The sequence below is a fragment of the Capricornis sumatraensis genome, chromosome 9 (assembly GCF_032405125.1).
Source record: "Capricornis sumatraensis isolate serow.1 chromosome 9, serow.2, whole genome shotgun sequence".
Taxonomy (NCBI): domain Eukaryota; kingdom Metazoa; phylum Chordata; class Mammalia; order Artiodactyla; family Bovidae; genus Capricornis; species Capricornis sumatraensis.
Window position 1 is genome coordinate 20124154 of NC_091077.1, and position 25316 is coordinate 20149469.

Sequence of the window (25316 nt, forward strand, 5' to 3'; positions counted from 1 at the left end):
TTTCATAGGTTCACAGTTGGAGAGGAATTTTGCCCCAGGATGAATCACACCTGAGTTCCCTGCCCCAACGCCCCCCACACCTTGAACCCTTCAACTGATTAAATGTGGCCCACCCACACAATGACAGGCAATCTGCTTTATTCAAAGTGCATGAATTTAAATTTAAATCTCATTTAGAAAACACCATGAATGGAAATATCTAGAATCATGTTTGCCCATGTAGCTGGCTTCTATACAATTAACGTTCACATCCCCCGTCTCAAGTTTCTTTAAAAAAAAAGTTAATTATTTGCTTATTTATTTTTGCCTGCACTGGGTCTTGCTGCTGCATGGAGGCTTTCTCTAGTTGCAGTGAGCAGGGGCCACTGTAGTTGCGGGGCGCAGGCTTCTCACTGAGGTGGCTTCTCTTGCTGCTGAGCACGGGCTCTAGAGTGTGGGCTAGGTAGTTGTGGTGCATGGATTTAGTTGCTCCACAGCATGTGGGATCTTCCCGGATCAGGGATTGAACCCATGTCTCCTGCACTGGCAGGTGGATTCTTTACCACTGAGCCACCAGGGAGGTCCCTCAAGTTCCTTAACTTAATCCTATCTGCAAAATTGCTTTTGCCACCTGAGGGAACATTTGTGGTTTCCTAGAATTAGAATCTGGATACCTTTGGGGGCCAGTATTGAGGCAGTCACACCTAGGAAGTGAGGTACTGTTACCACACACCCTTCATTTTACAGAAGTGGGAAGTGGAGACCCAGAGGGGAGAAGGGAGTCACCCAAGGTCACCCTGTGGGGATGCGACAACACTGGGCAGAGAATGTATGCTCAGGTGGGAAAAATGGCTGGCACTATAGGGTGACCAGCCATTCAGATCCATACAGATTGGCCCCAGAGACCTGGGACAGCTTGATCCCTCTAGCTGGCTCATGGGCATAGCATGGTACAGGGGTAGGCAGAGTTGGTACTCGCTGCTGTGTGACCTCAGGGATGTGGCTGTCCTTCTCTGGGCAGTCTTTCCTCTCTAGGGTGGGCTCTGTGATGGGCTGCATGGGGGAGATGCGGGCTGCATGGGAGCTCTCAGCAGGACTCTGCCAGCAGGTGCTATCGAGGAGAATAAGTTTTGAGGCAGCCCATCTCGCTGCCCTAGACCCCCTGTTTTCAAAGTCTAGGCCTTTGGGTCCTCAGACCCATGAGCCCTCTTGAGTGCTCAGGGCAGGAGAGCCCTCCTGATTTTATGCCTGGCATTCCCCTGGGCACTTTACATAAATCATCTCATTTAATCCTTCTGTGGAAGGCTCACTACCTGCATTTAGCACATAAGGAATTGGAGGCACAAAGAGGCTGAGCCACCAGTTCAAGGACACACAGAAACACCACACACTGACTCCACACACATCTCTGGGTCACCATCACCGCTGCTTTTCCCTACAGGCCTTGGAGGTGAACAACCCCCTTTTGTGACATTCCATCCAGGAGGCATGGCCTCTGACATTTCTACAGTTACAGTCCTGGGCAGAGCCCAGATCATGTGCCCATTTCTGCACACATGGAAACTTACAGGACGTGTCTTCTGTGGGGCTGCCAAGCAAGTCCATCCCCGTCTCTTCTGGGAGTGGCCTGCAGACCCAGCCGGGAGTGAACATCAGCCACCAGGCACCACAAGTCCAGCCGCAGAAGTGTGGAGTTCAGACAGAACGATAGTAACAGAATTTGTTTAGTTTTGGGAAATCATTGGGAGAAAATACATCTGTTCATGAGCACAGAAAATCACAAACCATCAGAGCCAGAGGGCTCTCATCAGATAATCTAACAAATATTAAGCCTTTTTTTTTAATACTTTTTTTTCAATGTGGACGATTTGTTGGGCTTTCTTGGTGACTCAAATAGTAAAGAATCAGCCTGCAATGCAGAGACCTAGGTTCGATCCCTGAGTCAGGAAGATCCCCTGGAAGAGGGCATGGAAGCCCACTCCAGTATTCTTGCCTGGAGAATCTCATGGATAGAGGAGCCTGGTAGGCTGCAGCCCATGGTGGGCCAAAGAGTCAGACATGACTGAAGCCTCTAACATACACACATATTGAATGTGTTACAATATTGCTCCTTTATTTTTTTATTTTTTGCCGCATGTGGGATCTTAGCTCTCCCACTAGGGATGGAACGCTTGCCCCCCTGCATTGGAAGGTGAACCAGGGAAGTCCCATAAACCTTTTTTTTGGATAGTAAAAGCTGGGGCCCAGAGAAAAGGAGGGTCTCATCTATATTATATTTGGAATATAAGCAGCATTCTTCATGGGCTGACCCCACAGGGTTTGGTCTCCGATGAGCCAGAAATTGTCCGATAGACATAGCAGACAACTGAGAGAGCTCTCCATGGCCCACGCTGGACAGGCCTGACCAACAAAATATATCATGAAGTATTGGATGGTGACTCAAAGTACAAAATAAAATGTCCACGAGTCCATACAGAAGCAAGCAAGTGATTGAATAAATAAACATGGGGAGAAGAGACAAATTTTTCTTGCACAGAAGAATTTCAAATAATGTATGTAAACACTCTATCCCCAGGAAGATAGGGAGTAACTTCTTCTCTGTAAGCATGAGTTGGGCACGATGACTTCCTTCCAAAGGGGACAGTATGGGAAAAGGGAGGCGTGACTCTACAGTCGAGACACCTGACCAGCACGACCTCAGCCCGGGATGCAGGTCAACACCAAAGAAGAGTCATGCTGAGGACAGGCACCCCAAGATGATGGATGAGACAGCCCCTGACCTGTGTCCTCCTCCCCACACCCAGCGCCCGAGGGTCACCATGAGAAAAACACCAGACAAACTCCCACGGAGGGAAGTTCTACAAAATCTCTGACCCCAGTCCTCCTCAAAGCCATCAAGGGCATCAACAATAAGGAAAGTCTGTGATGGACTTCCCTGGAGGTCCAATGGTTAAGACTTCACCTACCAATGCAGGGGGCGAGGGTTCGATCCCTGGTCAGGGGAGCTAAGATCCCACATGCCTCCTGGCCCAGAACTTAAAACAGAAGCAATGTTGTAACAAATTCAATAAAAAATTTAAAAATGGTCTACATCAAAAAATCTTTTTCTTTTTTAAAGTCTGAGAAACTGTCATAGCCCAGAGAAACCTAAGGAGACATGATGACTAAATGTTATGTGGGATCTTGGGTGGGATCCTAGGAAAGAAAAAGACTATTAGGCGAAAATGGCTATGGATATCTCAATACATTGTGGACTTTGGTTAATAATGATGTATCAATACCAGTCTATTAATTGTAACATAGGTATCAGCCTCATGTAAGATGTTAATTACAGGAGGTGTGTGTTTGGAAGTTTTCTGTAATATTCTTGCAACTTTTCTGTAAATCTAAAGCTACTAAAAAGTAAAATTTTAAAAAGAGAAAGGCAGCCAGCTATGCATCTGTGCCCCTTTAACTGGTGGAGCACGAATTTGCAAAATAAGACCTGCTTTTCCTGGCAATGCCCAGACTGTTTTTCGGACCACAACTCACTCTGCCTGATTCTGACCCACGTGCTCTGGCTCCTTCGCTCCCCAGGGAAATACTAAGGCAGAAGGGTTTGCAGAGCGCACGGGTCTGTCGGGGGCTCCAGCTGCAGGGCCTGCTGACTCAGGGAGGCACTGCAGCAGTAACTCATCTCTGCAACTCAGCAGTGCCAGCTCAGCTAAACGGGGAACTGTTTTGATGGAGAAGGACAGTAGGGCGTTTTTTCTTTTCTTTTCGAATCATGGTGCTGCAGAAGACTCTTGAGTCCCTTGTCAATCCTAAAGGAAATCAACCCTGAATATTCATTGGAAGGACTGATGCTGAAGCTGAAGCTCCAATACTTCGGCCACCTGACGTGAAGAGCCGGCACATTGGAAAAGATCCTGATGCTGGGAAAGATTGAGGGCAAGAGGAGGAGGGGGCGACAGAGGAGGAGATGGTTGGATGGCATCACCAACTCAATGGACATAACCTTGAGCAAAATCTGGGAGATAGTGAAGGACAGCCTGGTGTGCTGCAGTCCATGGGGCTGCAAAGAGTCAGAGACGACTTAGTGGCTGAACAACAACAAGGACACATTTATTCTGTCGCCTCTGTTCGTAGGGCATGAGCTGGCACCCTCTGCAGGATGGAATATAATCATGCTTCTTCCTCCACACCCTTCCCCTACTCTGCCCACCTTTCTCCCATTCACCATCCTTTGAATGTTCTTTGAGTAACCACTATCTTCCAGGAGTATTGGTGGGTCTTGGAGGTAAAGGATGAATTGGGTGACGCCCTGCTCTCATGGAGGTCAAAAGTCAAAACTAAGCAGAGGTGCAAAGGAAATGAAGACACACATCTATGCAAAAACTCATACCTGAATGCTTACAGCAGCATGACACACTGGAGACAACCCAAATGTCTATCAAGTGATGAATGGATAAACAAAACATGGTCCATCCACAGACTGGAATATTATTCAGCTTCGAAAAGGAGAGAAGCGCTGACACTCTGAGAATAAGGGAGGGACCCTGAGAATAAGATGCTCGGTGAGAGAAGCCAGATGCAGAAGGACACACAGGGTGTGATTCCGTTTATATGAGACATTGAAAACAGGCAAATCCACCGACCCAGAGAGTGGGTTCGTGGTTGCCAGGGAAATGGGGAGTGGCTGCTGATGGGAATGGTTTCATTTTGGGGTGATGGAATGTTTTAGAACTAAATAGAGTTGATGGTTGCACAACAGATGAGTTGTGCATTTAAGATGGCTGTTTTTATATTATGGAAATCTCACCTCCATTTAAAAGAGCAAAAAACAAGTTTCAGATTAAGTCAGAAGGTTTTAAAGAGGCATCTTTCTTTCAGATTGAGATAAGACAATTCCCATGCCTGTTTCATGTACACATTGCTCTGTACCTCTGGTGCTGTAGCTGACACCCATGCTCTGAACATGGGGAGGGCAGCTGGTAATTCATGAATACGTCCAGGGTTCCAGAGGACAGGCAGCACACCACCTACTTGCAAGGTTACCCGAAACTGTGCTCCCAAATTGCAGACTGGCAGCTGATGAACCGCCGCTAGCTCTGTCCTGCCCACACAGCGTTTCACAACATTTTTAACTCGCTGTCAAATCAGAGATGAGACACAAAGAGTCTAGATTTCAGTCTTTTCTTGAATCAGATCTGCCCTCCTTGTATGGTAACCACCTCCAGGAGCTGACTGTCCACCACCCCTGCTCACCTGGATGTTGGAATTTCCTTCTAGTTCCTTTTCTCATTGACTCTGCCTTCCCTGCACCCGTCAGTTTGAGGCTGAAGTCCTGTTGTGCTAGAATCAGTTAGAACCGTCATTTACCCCATGGCAGGACACTCCCTGTGTCGAAATGTTGACATCTTGTTGAAATGCATCATCTTATTTGCTCCTCACAGCATCCCTATGAGGCAGGGAGAAGACCGTTTCACAGAGGAGGAAACCAAGGTTAAACCAGGGAGAGCAGGGAGGGCTGAACCATTCATACCGGCTGAGCTGAGTCCAGTCACTGCCCACTACTGCCCCCTTGTGCCCAGTCTGCACATGTGCGCCAGCCCCTTAGGTCCACAGTGCTGCAGCTTTCAAGGCCAAGTGTTGTTCAGTTGCTAAGTTGCATCTGACTCTTTGTGACCCTATGGGCTGCAGCATGCCAGGCTTCCCTATCCTTCACCAACTCCTGGAGCTTGCTCAAACTCATGTCCATTGAGTCGGTGATGCCATCCAACCATCTCACTTTCTGTCGCCTTCTTCTCTTCCTGCCTTCAATCTTTCCCAGCATCAAGGTCTTTTCCAATGGGTCAGCTCTTCACATCACAGGGCCAAAGTACTGGGGTTAATTCCCCAAGCATCAGAAAGATCTCAGCTTCTGCACACCTGAAACCCCTTCACAAACTCCAAGTGGGTCCAGATGGCTCCATGTAGCAACTGCTTTCTGTCTGTGTTGGGAAACCCATGTGAAAAGTGGGGTTCCCTGACTCCACCAGGTGTACAGTGTGGCTTTATGCTTCTGGCGTGGGTTGCCTTGCATCCCCTCAAAACGTAACTCAGGTCTGAACTCCCAGTACCTAGGAATGTGACCTAGTTGGAATAGTTGCAGACATCGTTAAGATGAAGTCATACGAGACTCACTGGTGGGCTTATAAGAAGAGGGAGGTTTGGACACACACACAGAGGAGAGGGCCATGGGAAGATGCAGGCAGATGCAAAATCAAAACCACAATGAGGTACCACCTCACACTGGTCCGAATGGCCAGCATCAAAAAGTCTGCAAACAATACATGCTGGAGAAGGTGTGGGGGAAAGGGAACCCTCCTACACTGTTGGTGGGAATGTAAATTAGTGCAGTCACTATGAGAACAGTATGGAAGTTCCTTCAAAAACTAAAAATAGAGTCACCCTATGATCCAGCAATCCCACTCCTGGGCATATATCCAGAGAAACCCAAAATTTGAAAAGATATATACACCCTTATGTTCATTGCAGCACTATTTACAATGGCTAAGACATGGAAGCAACCTAAATGTCCATGGATGGATGAATGGATAAAGAAGAGGTGGGACCTATAGCCCATGGAATATTACAGCCATAAAAAAGAACAAAATAGTGCCATTCGCAGCGACAAGGATACACCTTGAGACTGTCATACTGAGTGAAGTAAGTCAGACAGAGAAAGACAAATATCATGATATTGCTTATATGTGGAATCTAAAAAAATGGTACAAATGAACTTATCTACAAAACAGAAAGAGTTACAGGTGTAGAAAATAAATTTATGGTTACCAGATGGTTAGTGGGGGGATAAATAGGAAGATTAAGATGGACATATACATACTTTGTTTTTGTTATTCGGTCACTAACGCAAGTCTGACTTTTACGACTCCGTGGACTGCAGCACGCCAGGCCTCCCTGTCCCTCACTGTCTCCTGGGATTTGCCCAAACTCATGTCCATTGAACCAGTGATGCTATCCAACCATACACACTACTATACATAAAATAGACAACTAATAAGGACCTGCTGTAGAGCATAGGGAACTGTACTCGGCACTCTGTAATGACCTATATGGGAACAGAATCTAAAAAAGGATGGGTACACATATACGCGTATAACGGACTCACTTTGCTGTACACCTGAAACTAACACAATATTGGAAACCAACTGAATGCCAAAAAATTTTTTAAAAAAGAAAACATAAAACACAAGCTTAAAAAAAAAACGATGGAGGCAAGGAGTGATGCATCTGCAAGCCGGGAAAGGTCAAGGATGGCCAGCCCCACTCCGAAGCGGGAAGAGGCAGCGAGGACCTTCCCGAGCCCCTGCAGAGGGAGCCTGGCCCTGCTGACACCTGGAGGTTTAGCCTCCAGAACTGTGAGAGAAACGCTCTTATTTTAAGCCAGCGTGTGTACTTTGTTAAAGCACTATCCAAATTTCCCTTCTGGGCATTCCTTCTGGACATGACGTCTGTGAACCCTCCAGCCTGACACCTGTGATCTAACCAGGCTCTCTTATATACTGCAGTCCCTACCATGCGAAGGTCCTCTCTGTCCCAGCGCCTTTGCACATCCTGCCCCGCTGACTAGAGGGGCCACTCCCTGCTTTCTTTGCCCAGTGAAATTGCTTAGCCTTTGAGGCTGGGTTAGTGTCCTCCAGAAGACCCTGTCTGAACCTGACCTCCACCTCACCCCTGCATTCTGCCTCTCCCTCTCTTGCTTTGGTGAGTCACAGGCCTGGCCCTGGAAGAAGCAGCCCTCAGCAAAGGTCTGTTGAAATAAAGATTGAATCAGGGCACATTTTGCAAGTGGCGGGGAAAGGCCAAAATCAAGAAATACCTGTCACTCAGAATCAGCTGATATTGCAATAATTCTGGCTTCAGAGGTGGCCCCTAGACCTAGTTCTACCCTCAGGTCCTACTCTGTCTTAATGTTACTCATAGTGTGAAAGCAAGGAATTTGGAATAAACTGTGGGCCCCAGGACCTTTGACTATGCCTCCTGCTTCCCAAGTGGCTTCCCAGGTGGCTCAGTGGTGAAAGAATCTGCCTGCCAATGCAGGAGACACAGGTTTGATCCCTGGGTTGGGAAGATCGCCGGAAAAGAGAATGGCAACCCATTCCAGTATTGTTGCCTGGGAAATCCCATGGACCGAGAAGGCTGGCAGATTACAGTCTGTGGGGTCACAAAGAGTCGGACACGACTGAGCACTGCTTCCCAAACTGCTCCAGGCTTCTATGGCCTTCAGATCGGCCACACTGCCTCAGTCTCCCCTCCAGGGCTTCCCAGCCTCTGCTTCTGCCTGATCCACAGCCACCTCTGGTGCAGGGTAGCAGCAAAAACTCCTTCTGAGCATTAAGCAGGCTTTTCTGAGGCTCAAAGCTGGACTAGGAGCTCCAGGGCTTATAATAGGACTCTTGCAAACCTACGTCGAGGGAACTGCGGAGAGGCCTTCGAAAATTCTAGGCAACTTTGGTGGTTTCAGACACTCAGATAAATCTACCCTTCTTTGCACTTTCTGACACCTTTTCCCATTCATCTTGTTCTGGTCTCCCCCAGCACCATCACATCTTGGCTGGATCGGAAAGCCTTGTGGGGAAACTTTCCTGGTGGTCCAGTGGCTAATACCCCACACTCCCAGTGCAGGAGGCCTGTGGTCAATCCTTGGTCAGGGAACTAGATCCCACATGCTGCAACTAGGGATCTAGCCACAACTAAGACCCGGCAAGGTAAAGAAATATTTTTAAAAAAGAAAGCCCGGGGTTGTGAGCAGAATCACAGACCTCCCAGCCCCCGCTCCCCATCTCTCACCTCACCCCTGGCGGTCACGCTGGCTCAGTGGATGCAAACAGGATGTTCTGGACCTAACTGTGTTCTCCCAATGCCCAGTATGACTGAGTTTGGAGACAGGGTCTTTAGGAGGCAATTGAGATTGAAGGAGGTCAAAAGTGTGTAGTCCTGGAACCTCTCTGGTGGTCCAGTGGTTGGGACTCCACCCTTCCATTGCAGGAAGTGGGGGTTCAATCCCTGGTTGGGGAACTAAGATCCCACATGAGCAGTCAAAAAAAAAATGTGTGGGGCCCTGATCCCTTAGGACTGTGGCCTTACAAGAGGAGGGAGAACCATGAGAAGGCTCTCTCTCCACCACTGAGAACAGAGGAAACGGCAGGTCACAAGAAGCCAGGAGGAGAGCCCTCACCAGAAGCCAGCCCTGCTGGTACCATGATCTCAGACACCCAGCATCCAGAGCTGTGTGAGAATAAACACCTGCTGTTGAAGCTGCCCCACATGTCGTATTCTGTTGTGACAGCCCAGTGTCGCCAGAGTTCAGGGAAGAGAAACGCTGGAGTGGGTGGGGGACTATGGACGCTCAAGGCGCCCCATCACTTCCTGCCCTAAACCCACAGCTCCTGCCTGACAGTTTCCAGAACTGCTGAGCTGGACACCATGCAATCACTGCTGTGTGTGCGTTGAACTCGGAGAGGGAGCATACTTGGCCTGCCCTGTGCAGGGATGGGAGCATGTAGACAGAGACTGAGCATAGCTAGATAGACAGACAGACAGACAGACAGACACTGAGAGAGACAGAGAGAGGAGGGAGAGGGAGGACAGTAAAGGGATATCGACAAAATCTCAAGTCAGCAAATCTCGGTAAAAGTTTACAGACATTCCGTACCCCATTCTTATAATTTTTATTTTCTAAGCTTGGGACTATGTCAGAATAAAAAGTTACAGGGCAGAGGGATAAATCGGGAGATTGGGATTGACATATACATACTGGGTGTGGTCAGTCGTTCAGTCATGTCAGATTCTGCGACCCTATGGACTGTAGCCCACCAGGCTTCTCTGTCCATGGGATTCTTCAGACAAGAATACTGGATTGGGTTGCCATGCCCTCCTCCAAGAGATCTTCCCAACCCAGGGACTGAATCCATGTCTCCTGCACTGCAGGCAGATTTTTTTTTTTTTTGCCACTGAGCCACTGGAAAAGCCCATACACACTACCATATATAAAATAAATAACTAATAAGGACCTACTGTATAGCACAGGAAACTCTCTAGAATGCTCTGTAATGACCTATATGAGAATGCTGCTGCTGCTAAGTTCAATCGTGTCCGACTCTGTGCGACCCCATAGACGGCAGCCCACCAAGCTCCCCCGCCCTGGGACTCTCCAGGCAAGAACACTGGAGTGGGTTGCCATTTCCCTCTCCAATGCATGAAAGTGAAAAGTGAAAGTGAAGTCGCTCAGTCATGTCTGACTCTTAGCGACTTTCCAGGCAAGAGTACTGGAATGGGGTCGCCATTGCCTTCTCTGTATATGGGAATAGAATTTATAAAAAGAGTGAATATATGTATACATATAACTGACACACTTTGCTGCACAGCAGATACTAACACAACATTGTTTATCAACTATTTATTGTTGTTCAGTTGCTAAGTCATGTTTGATTCTTTGCAATCCCATGAACTGCTGCATGCCAGGCTTCTCTGTCCCTCACTATCCTCCAGAGTTTGCTCAAACTCATGTCCATTGAGTCGATGATCCAACCATCTCATCCTCTGTTGGTTGGTATCATTGACTATAACCCAATAAAGGAAAGGAAAAAAAAATTAGAAACACAATGAAGAGCTCGGATGCTGCAAGACCTAGCACAGCCCACTAAAAAAGAAAAAAAATTTACAAACAAAACCCACAGGCTGAGACACCTAATCCTGCACCCACCTCCTTAGCTGTGAGATGCTAGCCAAACCCTTCCCCACCTAGGTTCTCAGTTTCCCCATCCAACTTTCCTTCAGTCCCTCAATCTGCTTCCACTGGCCCCAGGGCCTTTGCACATGCTGCTCTTTGCTTGGAATGCTTGATTGCTACCCTCAGCCTCTCTTCCCTGTTCCCCCCTCATCATCCTTCATAGCTCAAGGTCAGCTCCTCCTCTAACCTCCCCAACCCAGTCAGACCCCACCCAGGCTTGCTCCAGGTGCCAAGAACCCAGCTTCAATTTTCCATTGGCCGGTGAGGTTATAAGGGACTGCCTGTCTCTGCCCTATTCTTCCAGCACCCCATTAGGGCAGCTCTCCTGTTTGCCAGGTGTCCCCAGCGTCTCACCCATGGCCTGGCACAGTTGGTGCACATTGCTAGGATGAATGGATGGGCAAAGGAGGCAGTGAATGGGTCGTCTCCAGGCAGCCCTCAGCTATAGTCCATGGGAATCTGCAGAAGTGCGGAAAGACACCACAGGAAACAGGCACAGTGTGCATGCCCGGACACATGCGGGGGAAGCTGGGAAAGGCCCCAGGAAGGGATCGCTGTGCTGGAAGGAATAGAATCAGGGGTTGTCTGACTCAGACAGAGGTGCTTATGTTGGGCTGCATCTGGACGCTGTATAAGGAGCTTTACTCACTCCTCCCGGAATGAGGACAGCGCCTCAACGAAGGCATGTTCCCAACCTGGGGCTGCACAGCCAGCCACTATCCTGTGAACACTGAACCACTGAATGGGGGAGAGAAGCCCTTTGCAGCTGGGGAAACTCACTTGAAATTCACACGTGCAGCTGCAGTCAACCCCACTTTGTCTGGAGGAGGCTTGGGAGAGGAGGGTCTCTTTTATGGGGGGTGGGGGATGGGTAAAAGGAACCAGAGTGAAGGAGATACAAGCTGATAACAATGATGCTGGGACTTCCCTGGGGGTCCAGTGACGAGGACCTCGCCTCCCAGTGCAGGCGCTGAGGGTTCAATCCCTGTGGTTGGGGAGCTAGACTCTCACCGGCCTTATAATAAAAAAAACCAAAACCAGAAGTAATATTGTAACACATTCCAGTAAGACTTTAAAATGGTCCATACCAAAGAAAACTTAAAAAAAAAAAAAAAAAGGGAAGAATGTTGCGACTTCCCTCATGGTCCTGCGGTTAGAACTCTGAGCTTCCACTGCAGGGGGTTCGCGGTTGGGGATCTAAGATCCCGTCTACCTCTGAGGTGCAACCAAAAGATAAATACATAAAAAAGAAGGAAAAGAAAAAATGATGCTACAGGCAGCATCAACTTCTCAAACCACTTTGAGCCAGGAATGACTGTCCCTATTCTACAGGTAGGAAAACTGAGGCACAAAGATGCTCAAAGAGCTGTCCGAGGTGGCCGCACAAGCCCATCAGAGAACTGGAATCTGAACCCACTGGCGTCTGGTTCCACAGCTTGTGCGGTCTTGTTTCCGCTGTGTCGCTTGAAATAAAACTAGCGTGAGCAAGGTGAGTTTTTTTTTTTTTTTTTTTTAATGTCCAGGAAGGCTTGGAGTTTACCGCCTGGGGAGGTGGGGTTGAAACAGAAGGTTTTTGAAGTCTGGACCTGGGAATGCTTTGGTCTCAGTGGAGGTCAGAGTTCATGGGACCACAGGGTGAGCGATGCTGAGACTGGTTGGAGATGTTTCTAAACTCCCAGAGTGCTTGGTGCTACAAGGAACCCACTGAGATCACCCCAACTAATTCTGCCTTTTCCGTGGGACAAAACAGACCTTCCACAGATGAGGGACAGCTCCTCAAGGTGGCCGGCTCTTGCCCACTCTGGGGCATTTCTAGCCATGGGAGAAGCCCCTGCCAAAACTTTTGTACACACTGCTATATTTAAAATGGAAAACCAACAAGGACTTACTGTATAGCACAGGCAACTCTGCTCAATGTTATGTAGCAGCCTGGATGGGAGGGGAGTTGGGGGGAAAACGGATACGTGAACATGTACAGCTGAGTCCCACTGTTCACCTGAAACTGCCACCAAGTTGTTAATCAGCTATACCGCAACACAAAATAAAAAGTAGAAAAATGATCTTTAATTCACCCAAACTGCCAGGTGTCATGAGATCCCTTTCCTTTTAAAATTTTTGGCCAAACTACACAGCACGTGGGATCTTAGTTCCCTGACCAGGGATCAAACCTGCATTCCCTTCACTGGGAGTGCAGAGTCTTAACCACTGGACCACCAGGAAGTCCCATGAAACCCCTTTCTACACATCCAGGCAACAGTGCTCCTTGTATTGAGTTGAAGAGAAAGACTTTTACAGGGGAATGTAGAACAAAGACCATTCCAACAGTGAATGAATAGGAGCTTGACTCCAATGAAGTTGCCATCTCCTTCTCAAACTAAGTCTTCCTGAAGACAATGGTACTGGGCAGACAAGAGATTCTTGGTTACTCTGGTGTGGGGCATCTATTGCTTTAAGAACCACAAGGGCGACTTCCCTAGTGGTCCAGTGGCTAAGACTCTGAGCTCCCAATGCAGGAGGCCTAAGTTTGCTCCCTGGTCAGGGAACTAGATCCCACATGATGCCACTAAGAGTTTGAATGCCACAACTAAAGATCCTGCATGCCTAAACTAAGACCTGGGGCAGCCAAATAAATACATTAAATAAATATTTTTAAAAAAAAAGAAGAAGAAGATGAACCACAAGGATTTGGGTGAAAAGGACTAGACTGCCAAGAAGCCCAAGATTCTCAAATGAGGGGGTGATGCCCTCAACATCACGGCTTCTCCTGGGACAGGTTGACAGGAAGCTCTAGACCTTCCCCATCAGCCTGCTCTGCTTTTGAAAGGATGGGCGTGTAAACTATGCACATATGGGGCCATTTGAGTCCAAAGAGCCTAGATTAGACTCAAACCTTTCATGCCTGTCCCTCAGCCCAGTGCTGCCCTCAGCACCCTCACCCACTGAGACCTTCTGGAGCTGGAACTCCTACCCAAGTTCTCCTTTCCAGGGTGAATGTGCCCAGTCTCGTTGACCTTCCTTCCCAGATGGTTATGCAACTAACTCTTGGGCATCATTTCCCTGGGATAAACTCCTTGCATTAAAGTGGGAGAGAGGGACTTCTCTGGCAATCCAGCAGTTAAGAATCTGTCCTGCAATGCTGGGGACATGGGTTCGATCCTTGGTCGGGGAACTAAGATCCCACATGCCTTGGGGTAACCAAGTCAACGTGCCACAATTAGAGAGTCTGTGTGCCGAAGCTAAGACTCCACGCAGCCAACTAAACAAATAAATATTTTTTAAAGAGTGGGAGGGAGGGACTTCCCGGTGGTTCAGAGGTTAAGAATCCACACAGCAGTGCAAGGGACATGGGTTCGAACCATGGTTGGGGAACTAAGATCCTGCAAGCCATGCAGCATGCCCAAGAAAAAAAAAAATGGGAAGGAGAAGAGCAGTTGAATCAGGGGGAGCCTGTGCTGATGATATTTCCTCTTACTTAATGCCGTGCTGGAGGAGAAAACAGAGGCAAGTACCTCAGCCACACACGGCTCCCTTCTCAGGATTTTTCATTCCTACTAATGACTGTCATCCATTCACCCATACCTACTGAGCACCAACTGTATGCCTGTGATCACACCGAAGGCCCCTGCTCTCATGGGATCCATCACGGAGAACAGATTGTAAACAAGTGTATGGAATAGTCAGCATATTAGGTTGTATGAGTCTCCTGTGGCTGCTGTAACAAATTGTTCCAAATTTAGTGGCTTCAAACAGCACAGATGTAGGACACCAGAAGTAAGTCTGAAGTCAGTTTCATGGGGCTGGGTTTTCCTGGAGACACCAGCACTGCATCCCTGGCCGGTGGCCTCTTCCTCCCGTGACTCCAAGTTGTTACTGTCATCATCACAGCTCCTACACCTGTAGACAAACCTTCCTTTTTTTTTTTTTTTTAAACTGTGCCCTGAGGCATGTAGGATCTTACTTCCCCAACCAGGGATTGAACCTGCCCTCCCTTCGCTGGAAGCTCGGGGTCCTAACCATTGGACAGCCAGGGAAGTCCCCTTCCATCCTCTTATACTGGGGGTCCTCAAACTCTGGGATCTAATGCCTAACAATCTGAGGTGGAGCTGATGCAATCATAATAGAAATAAAGTGCACAAGAAATGTCATGCACTTGAATCATCCCCAAACCATTCCCTTGCCCCCACCCCAGGTCTGTGGAAAAACTGTCTTCCATGAAACTTGTCCCTGGTGCCAAACAGGTTTGGGACCACTGTCTTATACAGAATCCTGTGATTACATTAAGGACCTCCCCCTCGACAATCCAGGATTGTCATCTCCCCATTTTGAGATCCCTAACTCACTCATATTTGCAAAGTGCCTTTTGCCACATTAACGAACATTCTCCAGGGAGGGATTAGGACACAGATATTTTGGGAGGGCTGTTATACAGGAAGGAAATAATTTAAGAACTGGGGGAGGTGGGTAATGAAAGGGCTAGGAGGTCCTCTCTAAGAAGGTGGCCAGTGGGCAGCGATCTGAAGGAGGCAGGGGAGGCGGGTGTCTGGGGAAGAGCACTCCTGGCAGAGGGAACAGCCAGTGCAAAGTCAGAACATCAGAGCCAGCCCAGCACAGAAGGAACAGGGAGGGAGCAGCAGGGCCCGGGGGGCACGAAGGATGGAGAGCGGCAGGAGCGCATGGAGGCTGAAACCCAGAGCTTTCAAGGAATGAGCATCTGACCCAGCGATTTTAAGCGGGGATATGCTGCTGCAGATAAAAACACACTATTACCTGGATTTTGGGGAACCCAGGTAAGAAGATTGTCACAGCCCATGAAAGTGTCAGTCGCTCAGTCATGTCCACCTCTTTGCAACCTCATGGACTGTAGCCTACCAGGCTCCTCAGTCCATGGAATTCTCCAGACAAGAATACTGGAGTGGTTAGCCATTTCCTACTCCAGCGGATATTCCCGATCCAGGAATGGAACCCGGGTCTCCTATACTGCAGGCAGATTCTTTACCATCTGAGCCACCAGGGAAGCCCAATAGTCCATAAGATGGTTTTCTTCATAGAAGAATGTTTAGAATTCTTACAAGAGTGTGGGAATGGGAGCTATTTTAGCACTTTGGCAGAGGTGGGTGGGGAGAGGTGGGAAATCCATCTTAAGTTAGCATATACCAATTATGAACTTGGCCGGGTCAACTGGGGTGTCTGTGGCACACCTGGGAGAAGCGTCGGGCCAGGCACTCCCTCCACAGCTGACACGCAGGCCGGGGGAGCCGTACCTGGGGAGAGCTTCGTCCTGCCATTCTTCCTTCACGTCCATGTTCTCCATCCGGAGTGTGGCTTCGGTGGTTCCCATGAGAGCTGGGAAGAGGTGCCGACTTGAAGTAGGGGTGAATCCTGAAAGAGAGCCGTGGATGGAGGGTTTACTAGAGATTCATCCTAATGACAATTCCCCACCCATGCACAGAACTTCAGAGATCCATCTGTAAACAGCACTTGTGTCTGTCATCTTACTGAATCACTGCCTGGACCCATGAGGCTTCTCCATTTCACAGGTGAGAAAACAGAGACATAGAAAGCTGAAAATCCATGTGGGTGGGTCAGGAATTGGAACCCAAAGGAGGGGCTGAGCCTCCAGTTATAAACTACCTCCCAGTGAAGCTCTGAAATCCACCCTCCCCATGGCTCACCTGCCCTCACTTACCTTGGACTTCAACTAGGAAGCCATAAATGCAACTAAAGTCATTTATACTAAAGGGTAATGACTGATATAATTAAGTTTCCTTGCCAGGGCTGACATTCAGACAGGACCTGGTTAACCCCAACCACCTCCATCTGCTCTGGCCCACCTCTCCTTGACCCTCTGTCTGCTACTCCCATGCCCCTAAGAAGAAGCAAGTCCTGATAACCTGACCCTAGGACTAAAAAAGACAGTGAGAAATTGCCTGGGGTTGGAAATCAGGATCGTAATTTCTCACTAACCACAAAACGCCAGTTTTGTTTTTAACGTTGTGAGGAGCCAGCTGGGGGCAGGCATGGGGTGGGGTTAGTGCTCTAGATGGTGCCTTAAGTGCTGAGCTGTCTGGGAGTGTGGTCAGAACTGCTGAGTGAGACTGAACTTGGGGCATGAACATGAACATGCCCTGGGGCATGGCAGACTTCCCCTGCCTCACTTTCTGGGTCTATCAATGAAAGACTGGATCCAGAAATAACCTCTAACATCCTTTTTGGAATTACACCCAAGATCTTATGACTCAATGAATAACACAGGTTCTGTGCTTTTAAGCCAGTGGTTCTCAGTTGGGGGTGATGCTGCCTCCCGCCTCACCAGTCCTTGGTAATGTTTGGAGGCCTGTTTTTAGTTGTCATATGCGGGGTGGGGGATGAGGTGGGGGGGAGGCGCTACTGACATCAAGTGGGTGGAGAACAGTGATGCTGCTCAGTGCTTCACAGTGTCCAGGATGGTCCCCCCTTAATAAAAAGTGATCTGGCCCCAAACGTCCATAGAGCTGAGATTAAGTTGTCATCTTCACTTGCCAGCACCTAAGGTCCCGCGTCCAGCCCTCCCCCCTCCCCCATGCCGCAGCTGCCTCTCTAAAGCTGGTGGGTGGCTCTCTATTTGGGTGTGTCTTCCAAAGCCCCTAGCTGGACGGAAACCCTTGCGGATGGTGGGTCTGCCTTTGGGATTGGGGCTCAGAGGGAGGACTCAGAGGGAGCAGGGTGAGGGCCAGGTAGGAGAGAGGGGGTGTCTGAAATGTGACCCTCCCCCATTCAGTGAGAGTTTCTCACTCGATTTTGTCACTGCCCTGGATGTCGTCACTCATTCATGGAGGAGGGACAGTAAGACGCACGCAGTACGGAAGGTGGGGGGCGGGGGAGAGAAGAGAGATCTCTTCCTGATGCTATGGGCAACCGCCACCCAGAATCTTACCGCAAGGGAAAGTTCGCGTCAGTAGAATTCATTTTCTTTATGAAGGGAGTGGTCTTTGCGTCTGTCTTCCTTCTCCTGAGCTGAGTGTGGCCTCAGCCCCCTGAAAAGGGCCACCCCCCTACCCCACCTACAGCCGAGCCTGGAGCCTCACATGTCTGCCCCACGATCCTCCAAACGCCGGGATGTGGATGGGTCCCGCTGGGCCCTGGACACTCCCGCCCTCTGGTCCCCACTTCACATTCAAGGACCATCGAATAAGGAGGCAGCGAGCGGAAGCTGAGAAGCGGTCGTTTCTGCCGTGGTGCTGAATTATCAGCCCCTCGCATACAAGTTCAGACACAGGAGGAGGCATCTCTTGTCTGTACCCATCTCCCTTCCTCCCCACCCCATAGGCAAGCATTTACGTGCACTTCTGTCAAATCCTTTTTCCAAATCCGCTCACGGCGTTATAAATAGGAAACGCACAGAGTTGGGACTTGTACATTTTGGTCTCGCAGGAAGCGTCCCAGAGAGGGGCTGAGGGTTTGAGCCGCCTAATCTCCAGACACAGCCTGGAAATGGTGCAATCCTCTGCCTTCCAGGTGAACGGTGGGCACGCGAGGTGAACCTTGTGGGTGTGTATGTGTGTGTGTGTGCGCGCGCGCGGCGGATGGTTTTCTCCGCGTGGGGAAAAAATGGAGGTGTTGCCATTCCAAGAATCGCCAAGTACCCCGGCTCTCAGCTCCCACCCGCCCATCTGCCAGAAGCCGGGTTTGCAGCTCCAGAAACATGGGGGACGATCTTCCTCAACAGGGCGGGGGGAAAGTGGACTCACCTCCGTGCGAGTACCGGCTACCTCCGCGGCCTCTCCTGGGTGAGCGCAAACAAAGACGAGCCCCGGGCGCCTGCAGAGCGCGGTCCCCCGGCCTTCAGAGCATCCGAGGAAGATGCGCTCAGGGCGAACTCTGCATCCAAGGAAGGTCACCCAGAGCAACGCGGCGGGCGCAGACGGGCGCTTTTTGTCCAGGGATGGTGGGGCGGCGGGCAGGGAAGGCTTGCAGTTAGCGGTCGACTCCCCCTTGCTCGGCCGCGGCTGCGTCTTGGGTCATCGTTGTCTCAGCTTGTGCCTCCCGAGGTATTTTCTTCTCGCCAGCTCGTAGCTGGCAGAGGCTCGGCTTCCTTTAAGACAGTCAATTATGCTGCTTTTGTGTGCAGGGTGGGTGGGTGGGGGCAGGGCTGACCAAAAAGCACAGCCCCCTGGCAGAATCGGTGTTCTCCATTGGCTGAGAGGGGAGCAGTGCTAAGAGCCTCACTGGGGGCAGAAGCGGAAATGATTCCTGATGGCGCATCACAGATTTAAAAACAAAAACAAGGAACAAATAAATATATAAATGGCAGCGATGGCCTCATTCCTTGGAATATGAGAGAAGGAATAATAACCTCCTGTACCCACTTCGTGGGTCCCTCAGCTGGCCACTTCCTATGACCCACGTACCGAAGACCAGGCTGGGTGCTGGGGAGGCAGAAAGATTCTTAGACACACGCGCTCGGGGCCACCGAGGGAAAGGCGCCCCCTGCAGGTGTGCGTGCGGTAGCCCCGCCCTGAAAGACGGTAGAATAGAGTTAAGAGCGCACTCTCTGAAATCAGACCATAATCGATTTGAACACTGGCTCAGCCACGAGCTGGGCGACTCGATTGGGTAAGTGATCGTACTTGTTGGACCTTAGTTTCCTCATTTGCTAAAAAGAAATGTTAGGCCTCTGGCGTTTCAGCATTTAATGAGGTGATCCGGGTTAGGTGCTTGGCACATACCACAGCATGAGAAGAGTTCTGCGCGGGTTTCCTGCCGTTACTGATTTTATGTTTAGACTGGTAGCAGGTTGGGTGGTGCCTTCCGCCCCCCGGTAAAAGATACCTCTATGTTTTAGCCCCTGGAACTTGTGAATGTAACCTTATTGGGGGAAAAGGGGTCTTTGCAGGTGGAATTAAGTTAAAGATCTCCAGATGAGATCATCCTGAATTAAAGATGAGCCCTAAATCCCACGACAAGTAACTTCATGAGAGAAGAGGAGGGGGGACGCCCTGTGAGATGGAGGCAGAGATCAGCGTGAGACATCTGCAAGCCAGGGGACATGAAGGATGGCTGGCGGTCTCTAGAAGCTGGGGGAGCACTCAGTGCATTCTCCTCACAGCCCCCAGAAGGCTCCAACCTTGCCACTATCTTCAGACTCTGGCCTCCACAATTGGGAGAGAAAAAATTTTCTGGGACTCCCCTGGCAGTCCGGTGGTTAAGATTCCATGCTTCCATTGCAGGGGGATCGGATTCAGTCCCTGGTCAGGGAACTAAGATCACACATGCCTTGCAGCACGATAACAACAACAACCACAACAACTGTTTTTTATTGTTTTGAGCCTCCTAGTATGGTACTTTGTTATGGCAGCCACAAGAAAACTTAATACATAACCCCAAGCAGGGTTGCATACCTGTTGTTCTCGCCTGTGCCTCTTAATCACTGCGGTGGTTTTTCACTTGTTCTGTGAACACATCATGCTCATTCCCACCACAGGGCCTTTGCACAAACTGTTCCCTCTGCCAGGAATGCCCTTCTCCCAGATGTTTGCATTATTCAGGTATCAGCTCAGAGAGGCCCTCCCTGATCGTCCCCCGCCTTTATCTCTTACTCCATCATCCTTCCTCCCATTCCCTAGTCTGTTTTTCAGTATAATTTTTCTTTTTTTTTTTTTTATCACTGTGGTAAAATACATGTCAGCTTCCCAGGTGGCTCAGCAGTAGAGAGTCCACCTGCAAATGTGGGAGATGTAGGAAACACTGGTTTGATCCCTGGCTTGGGACGATCCCCTGGAAAAGGGCATGGCAACCCACTCCAGTATTCTTGTCTGGAAAGTTCCATAGACAGAGGAGCCTGGCGGGCTGCAGTCCATCAGGTCACAGAGTTAGGACATGACTGAGCACATGCATGCAAGTACAAAGTATGCATCACATAAAATTTACTGCTTTAGCCATTTGAAAGTGTATGTTCAGTGACATGAAGTACACTCATGCTGTTGTGCCACCATAGCCACTGTCTAGTTCCAGAACTTCTCATCACCCTAAATCCCGCACCCATTAAGCCGTCCTTTAATTCCCCCTTCCCAGCCCCTGGCAACCACTAATCCACTTTCTGTCTCTGTTGGTTTGCCTGTTCAGGATATTTCATATCAATGGAATAATCTACTATGCCATCTTCTGTATCTGGCTTCTCTCACTCACCATCATTTTTCCAGGATCATCCGCATCGTGGTGTGTGTCAGTGCTCATTCATCTTTTTGGCTGAATCATATATTTCATTGTATGTATGCTTGTGCCATTTTTTGTTTGTTTATTCATCCACCAGTAGATAAACAAAAAGCATTTCTACATTTTGGCTGTTGTGGGTGTACATGGATTTATGTGAATCCCTGTTTTCAGTGAACTTGGGTGTATACCTGAGAGTGGCATTGCTGAATGATATGCTAATTCTATGCTTAAGACTGATGCATTTTATTTTTAAATTTTTGTGTGTGTGGAATGTGGGATCTTAGTTTCCTGGCCAGGGGTCAAACTCATATCCATTCATTGCAAGGCAGGTTCTTAACCACTGGAACACAAGGTAAGTCCCCCCAAAACAGATCATTTAAAACAGTGGTTTTTTTTTTTTTTTGAGCGGGGGACCATGTCACATGGCATGTGGGATCTTAGTTACCCCACCAGGGATTGAACCCATGCTCCCTGAATTGGAAGCACAGAGTCTTAATTAACCACTGGACTGCCAGGGAAGTCCTTTGTTTTTTTTCATAACACAATTGTTTGAAATTATTTACTTGTTTCTTTGTTTATTCCCTCCACTTATTAGAATAGAAAATGAAGAGAAAAGAGACTTGGTTTCTTTTGTACACTGTAATGTACCCGGCACAAAGGAGATATTGGGAAATGCAGGTAGAAACCATAGGTGCAGGCTCCCTTTGTGGTTTCAGACAACACTCTGTTTATGTGGCCACCCCTCTTACTGGTTCGGTGGCTGTGGCCTTCTGAGCCAAAGGTGTAAAGACAACCACCCCACAGCAGCAGAGGAGAGCCCAGAGCCTCTGGAACAAAGTCTGGATTCTGCACTTCCTGGCTGGAGGCAGTGGAGCTCTGGGGAGAGATACTAAGTTGGGAATCCAGATTAGCTCTGGTGCTGGGCACTGGGGTCCAAAAACTGAATAAGACTATGCTTTCAGAGAACTCCTACTCGGAGAAGCAAATGGGCAGGGGAGTGTGGGCTGACTTAGAGTCCCCGGTGGCACACTAGTAAAGAATCCACCTGCCAAAGCGGAGATGCAGGAGACGCAGGTTCGATCCCTGGGTCGGGAAGATCCTCTGGAGAAGGAAATAGCAACCCACTCCAGTATTCTTGCCTGCAAAACTCCATGGATAGAGGAGCCTGGCAGGCTACAGTCCATGGGGTCACAAAAGAGTCAGACACGACTTAGTGACTAAACAACAGCAAAAAGAGATCTTTGGAGTAGAGTGGCTTTGTGAGGCATGGGGAGATTTCTCAGAGTTGGGCAGCGGAGGTGATTATGTGAATTGGGCCCTGAGGAGTGAGTAGTAGTTGCATGGGTGAAGAAGAAGAAAAGAATTTGCGACAGGGCTTCTGTAAAGCAGCGGCCCCTCCTTCCTGGGAGCTTGCCGGGAGCTGTCCGTGGTGCTGCCGCCGCCGCCGCCGCCAAGCCTCTTGCGCGAAACAAATTTTGCTCTTGTCGGGTTTATTTTTAATTGTGGTTAAAATATAGCGAGAGAGCTTCCCTGGTGGCTCAGATGGCAAAGAATCTGCTTGCAATGCAGGAGACTCGGGTTTGATCCCTGGGTCAGGAAGATCCCCCTGGAGAAGGGAATGGCAACTCACTTCAGTAGTCTTGCCTGGAGAATCTCATGGACATAAAATCTACCATCTAATAACGTTTAAAGCTAGTGGAGGTGATGGAATTCCAGTTGAGCTAAGTCAAATCCTAAAAGACGATGCTGTGAAAGTGCTGCACTCAATATGCCAGCAAATTTGGAAAACTCAACAGTGGCCACAGGACTGGAAAAGGTCAGTTTTCATTCCAATCCCAAAGAAAGCCAATGCCAAAGAATGCTCAAACTACTGCACAATTGCACTCATCTCACACACTAGTGAAGTAATGCTCAAAATTCTCCAAGCCAAGTTTTAGCAATACATGAACCGTGAACTTCCAGATGTTCAAACTGGTTTTAGAAAAGGCAGAGGAACCAGAGATCAAATTGCCAACATCCACTGGATTATTAAAAAAGCAAGAGAGTTCCAGAATAACATCTATTTCTGCTTTATTGACTATGCCAAAGCCTTTGTGTGTATCACCATAAACTGTGAAAAATTCTTAAAGAGATGGGAATACCAGACCACCGTATCTGCCTCTTGAGAAATCTGTATGCAGGTCAGGAAGCAACAGTCAGAACTGGACATGGAACAACAGACTGGTTCCAAGTCTGGAAAGGAGTACATCAAGCCTGAATATTGTCACCCTGCTTATTTAACTTATATGCAGAGTACATCATGAGAAATGCTGGGCTGAATGAAGCACAAGCTGGAATCAAGATTGCCGGGAGAAATATCAATAACCTCATATATGCAGATGACACCCACCCCCCCCCCCTTATGGCAGTAATTGAAGAACTAAAGAGCCTCTTGAAGAAAGTGGAAGAGGAGAGTGAAAAGTTTGGCTTAAAACTCAACATTCAGAAAACTAAGATCATGGCATCCGGTTACATCACTTCATGACAAATAGATGGGGAAACAATGGAAACAGGGACAGACTTTATCTTGGGGGCTCCAAAATCACTGCAGATGGTGACTGCAGCCATGAAATTAAAAGACACTTAGTCCTTGGAAGAAAAGCTATGATCAACCTAGACAGCATATTAGAATGCAGAGACATTACTTTGCCAACAAAGGTCTGTCTAGTCAAAGCTATGGTTTTTCCAGTAGTCATGTATGGATGTGAGAGCTGAACCATAAAGAAATCTGAGCACTGAAGAATTGATGCTTTTGAACTGTGGTGTTGGAGAAGACTCTTGAGAGTCCCTTGGACTGCAAGGAGATCAAACCAGTCTATCCTAAAGGAAACCAGTCTGGAATATTCATTGGAAGGACTGATGCTGAAGCTGAAACTCCAATACTTTGGCTACCTGATGCGAAGAACTGACTCATCTGAAAAGACTCTAATGCTGGGAAAGATTGAAGGCAGGAGGAGAAGGGGATGACAGAGGATGAGATGGTTGGATGGTATCACCTATTCAATGGACATGAGTTTGAGCAATCTCTGGGAGTTGGTGATGGACAGAGAGGCCTGGCGTGCTGCAGTCCATGGGATCACAAAAAAATTGGACACAACTGAGCGACTGAACTGAATGTTTAAAGATTTCAAAAATAATTTAACCCTGTACAGTCACCACCACTCCTTCTTTGTACAGTTTTATTTGTTTCTTATTTATTTTTACTTTTCAGCTGTGCTCGGTCTTCATTGCTGTGCAGGCTTTTCTCTAGCTGGGGTGAGTGCAGGCTACTCTCTAATTGGGGTGTATGGGCTTCACACTGAAGTGGCTTTTCCTGCTTCAATGAGGGCTCCAGGCATGCGGGCTACAGCAGTTGCAGCAAGCAGGCTTCTGTAGCTGTGGTGCATGGGCCCAGTTGCTCTGTGGCATGTAGGATCCTCCTGGACCAGGGATTGAACCTGTGTCCCCTACATTGGCAGGAGGTTTCCTACCCATTGCACCACCAAGGAAGTCCCTAAGGGTTCTTTTGGATGTGGACCTTTTTAAAAGTCTTTATTGAATTTGTTTACAATATTGTTTCTGTTTTATGTTTTGGTTCTTTGGCCATGTGGGATCTTAGTTCCCTGACCACACCCCTTGCATTGGAAGGCAAAGTCTTAACCACTAGAGAAGTCCTCATTCTAATAATTTTTAAACGTAAAGTTTAGTGGCTTCATATTGTTGGACACTCCCCCTACCATCCATCTCTAGAACTTTCTCATCTTCCCAAACTGAAACTCTGTCCCCACGGAACAGTGATGTCCCATTCCCATTCCCCTAAGTTTCTTGAGGTCAGAGATGTTTCATTTTGTCATTGCTGTATTTTTAATCCTTAGATCAGTGGTTGAGAACCTGTGGGCACTTTTACCCATCTTGGGACATTTGGTGATGTCAGGGATATCTTTGATTATCATGACTGGAGGGGATGGAGTTGATACTGGCATGGAGCAGGTAAAGACCAACGACACTGCCCAACACTCTACAATGCCCAGGACAGCCCCCCTCCCAAGATAACTGTTGTTGTTGTTCATTCGTGTCTGACTGCAAACCATGGACTGAAGCACACCAGGCTTCTCTGTCCTTCACCATCTCCTGGAGCTTGCTCAAACTCATGTTCACTGAGTTGGTGATGCCATCCAAACATCTCATCCTCTGTCAACCATTTCTTCTTCTGTTGCCCCCTTCTCCTCCTGCTTTCAATGTTTCCAAGCATCAGGGTCTTTTCCAGTGAGTCAGCCCTTCACATCAGGTGGCCAAAGTATTGTAGCTTCAGCTTCAACATGAGTCCTTCCAATGAATAGTCAGGATTGTT

General features: G+C 48.5%; 1 protein-coding gene across 1 annotated transcript in view; it reads right to left on the reverse strand.

Moving 5' to 3' along the window:
- ATCAY (ATCAY kinesin light chain interacting caytaxin) overlaps positions 1-16094 on the reverse strand; it is a 34104-nt gene extending 18010 nt beyond the window's left edge. Inside the window, exons 1-2 of the mRNA XM_068981011.1 lie at positions 16018-16094; positions 1548-1606 (exon numbers count right to left, since the gene is read on the reverse strand). Coding sequence (XP_068837112.1) covers positions 1548-1606; positions 16018-16094 — 136 coding nt within the window. The remainder of the gene's footprint in view (positions 1-1547; positions 1607-16017) is intronic.
- Between the last annotated feature and the right edge of the window lie 9222 nt (positions 16095-25316).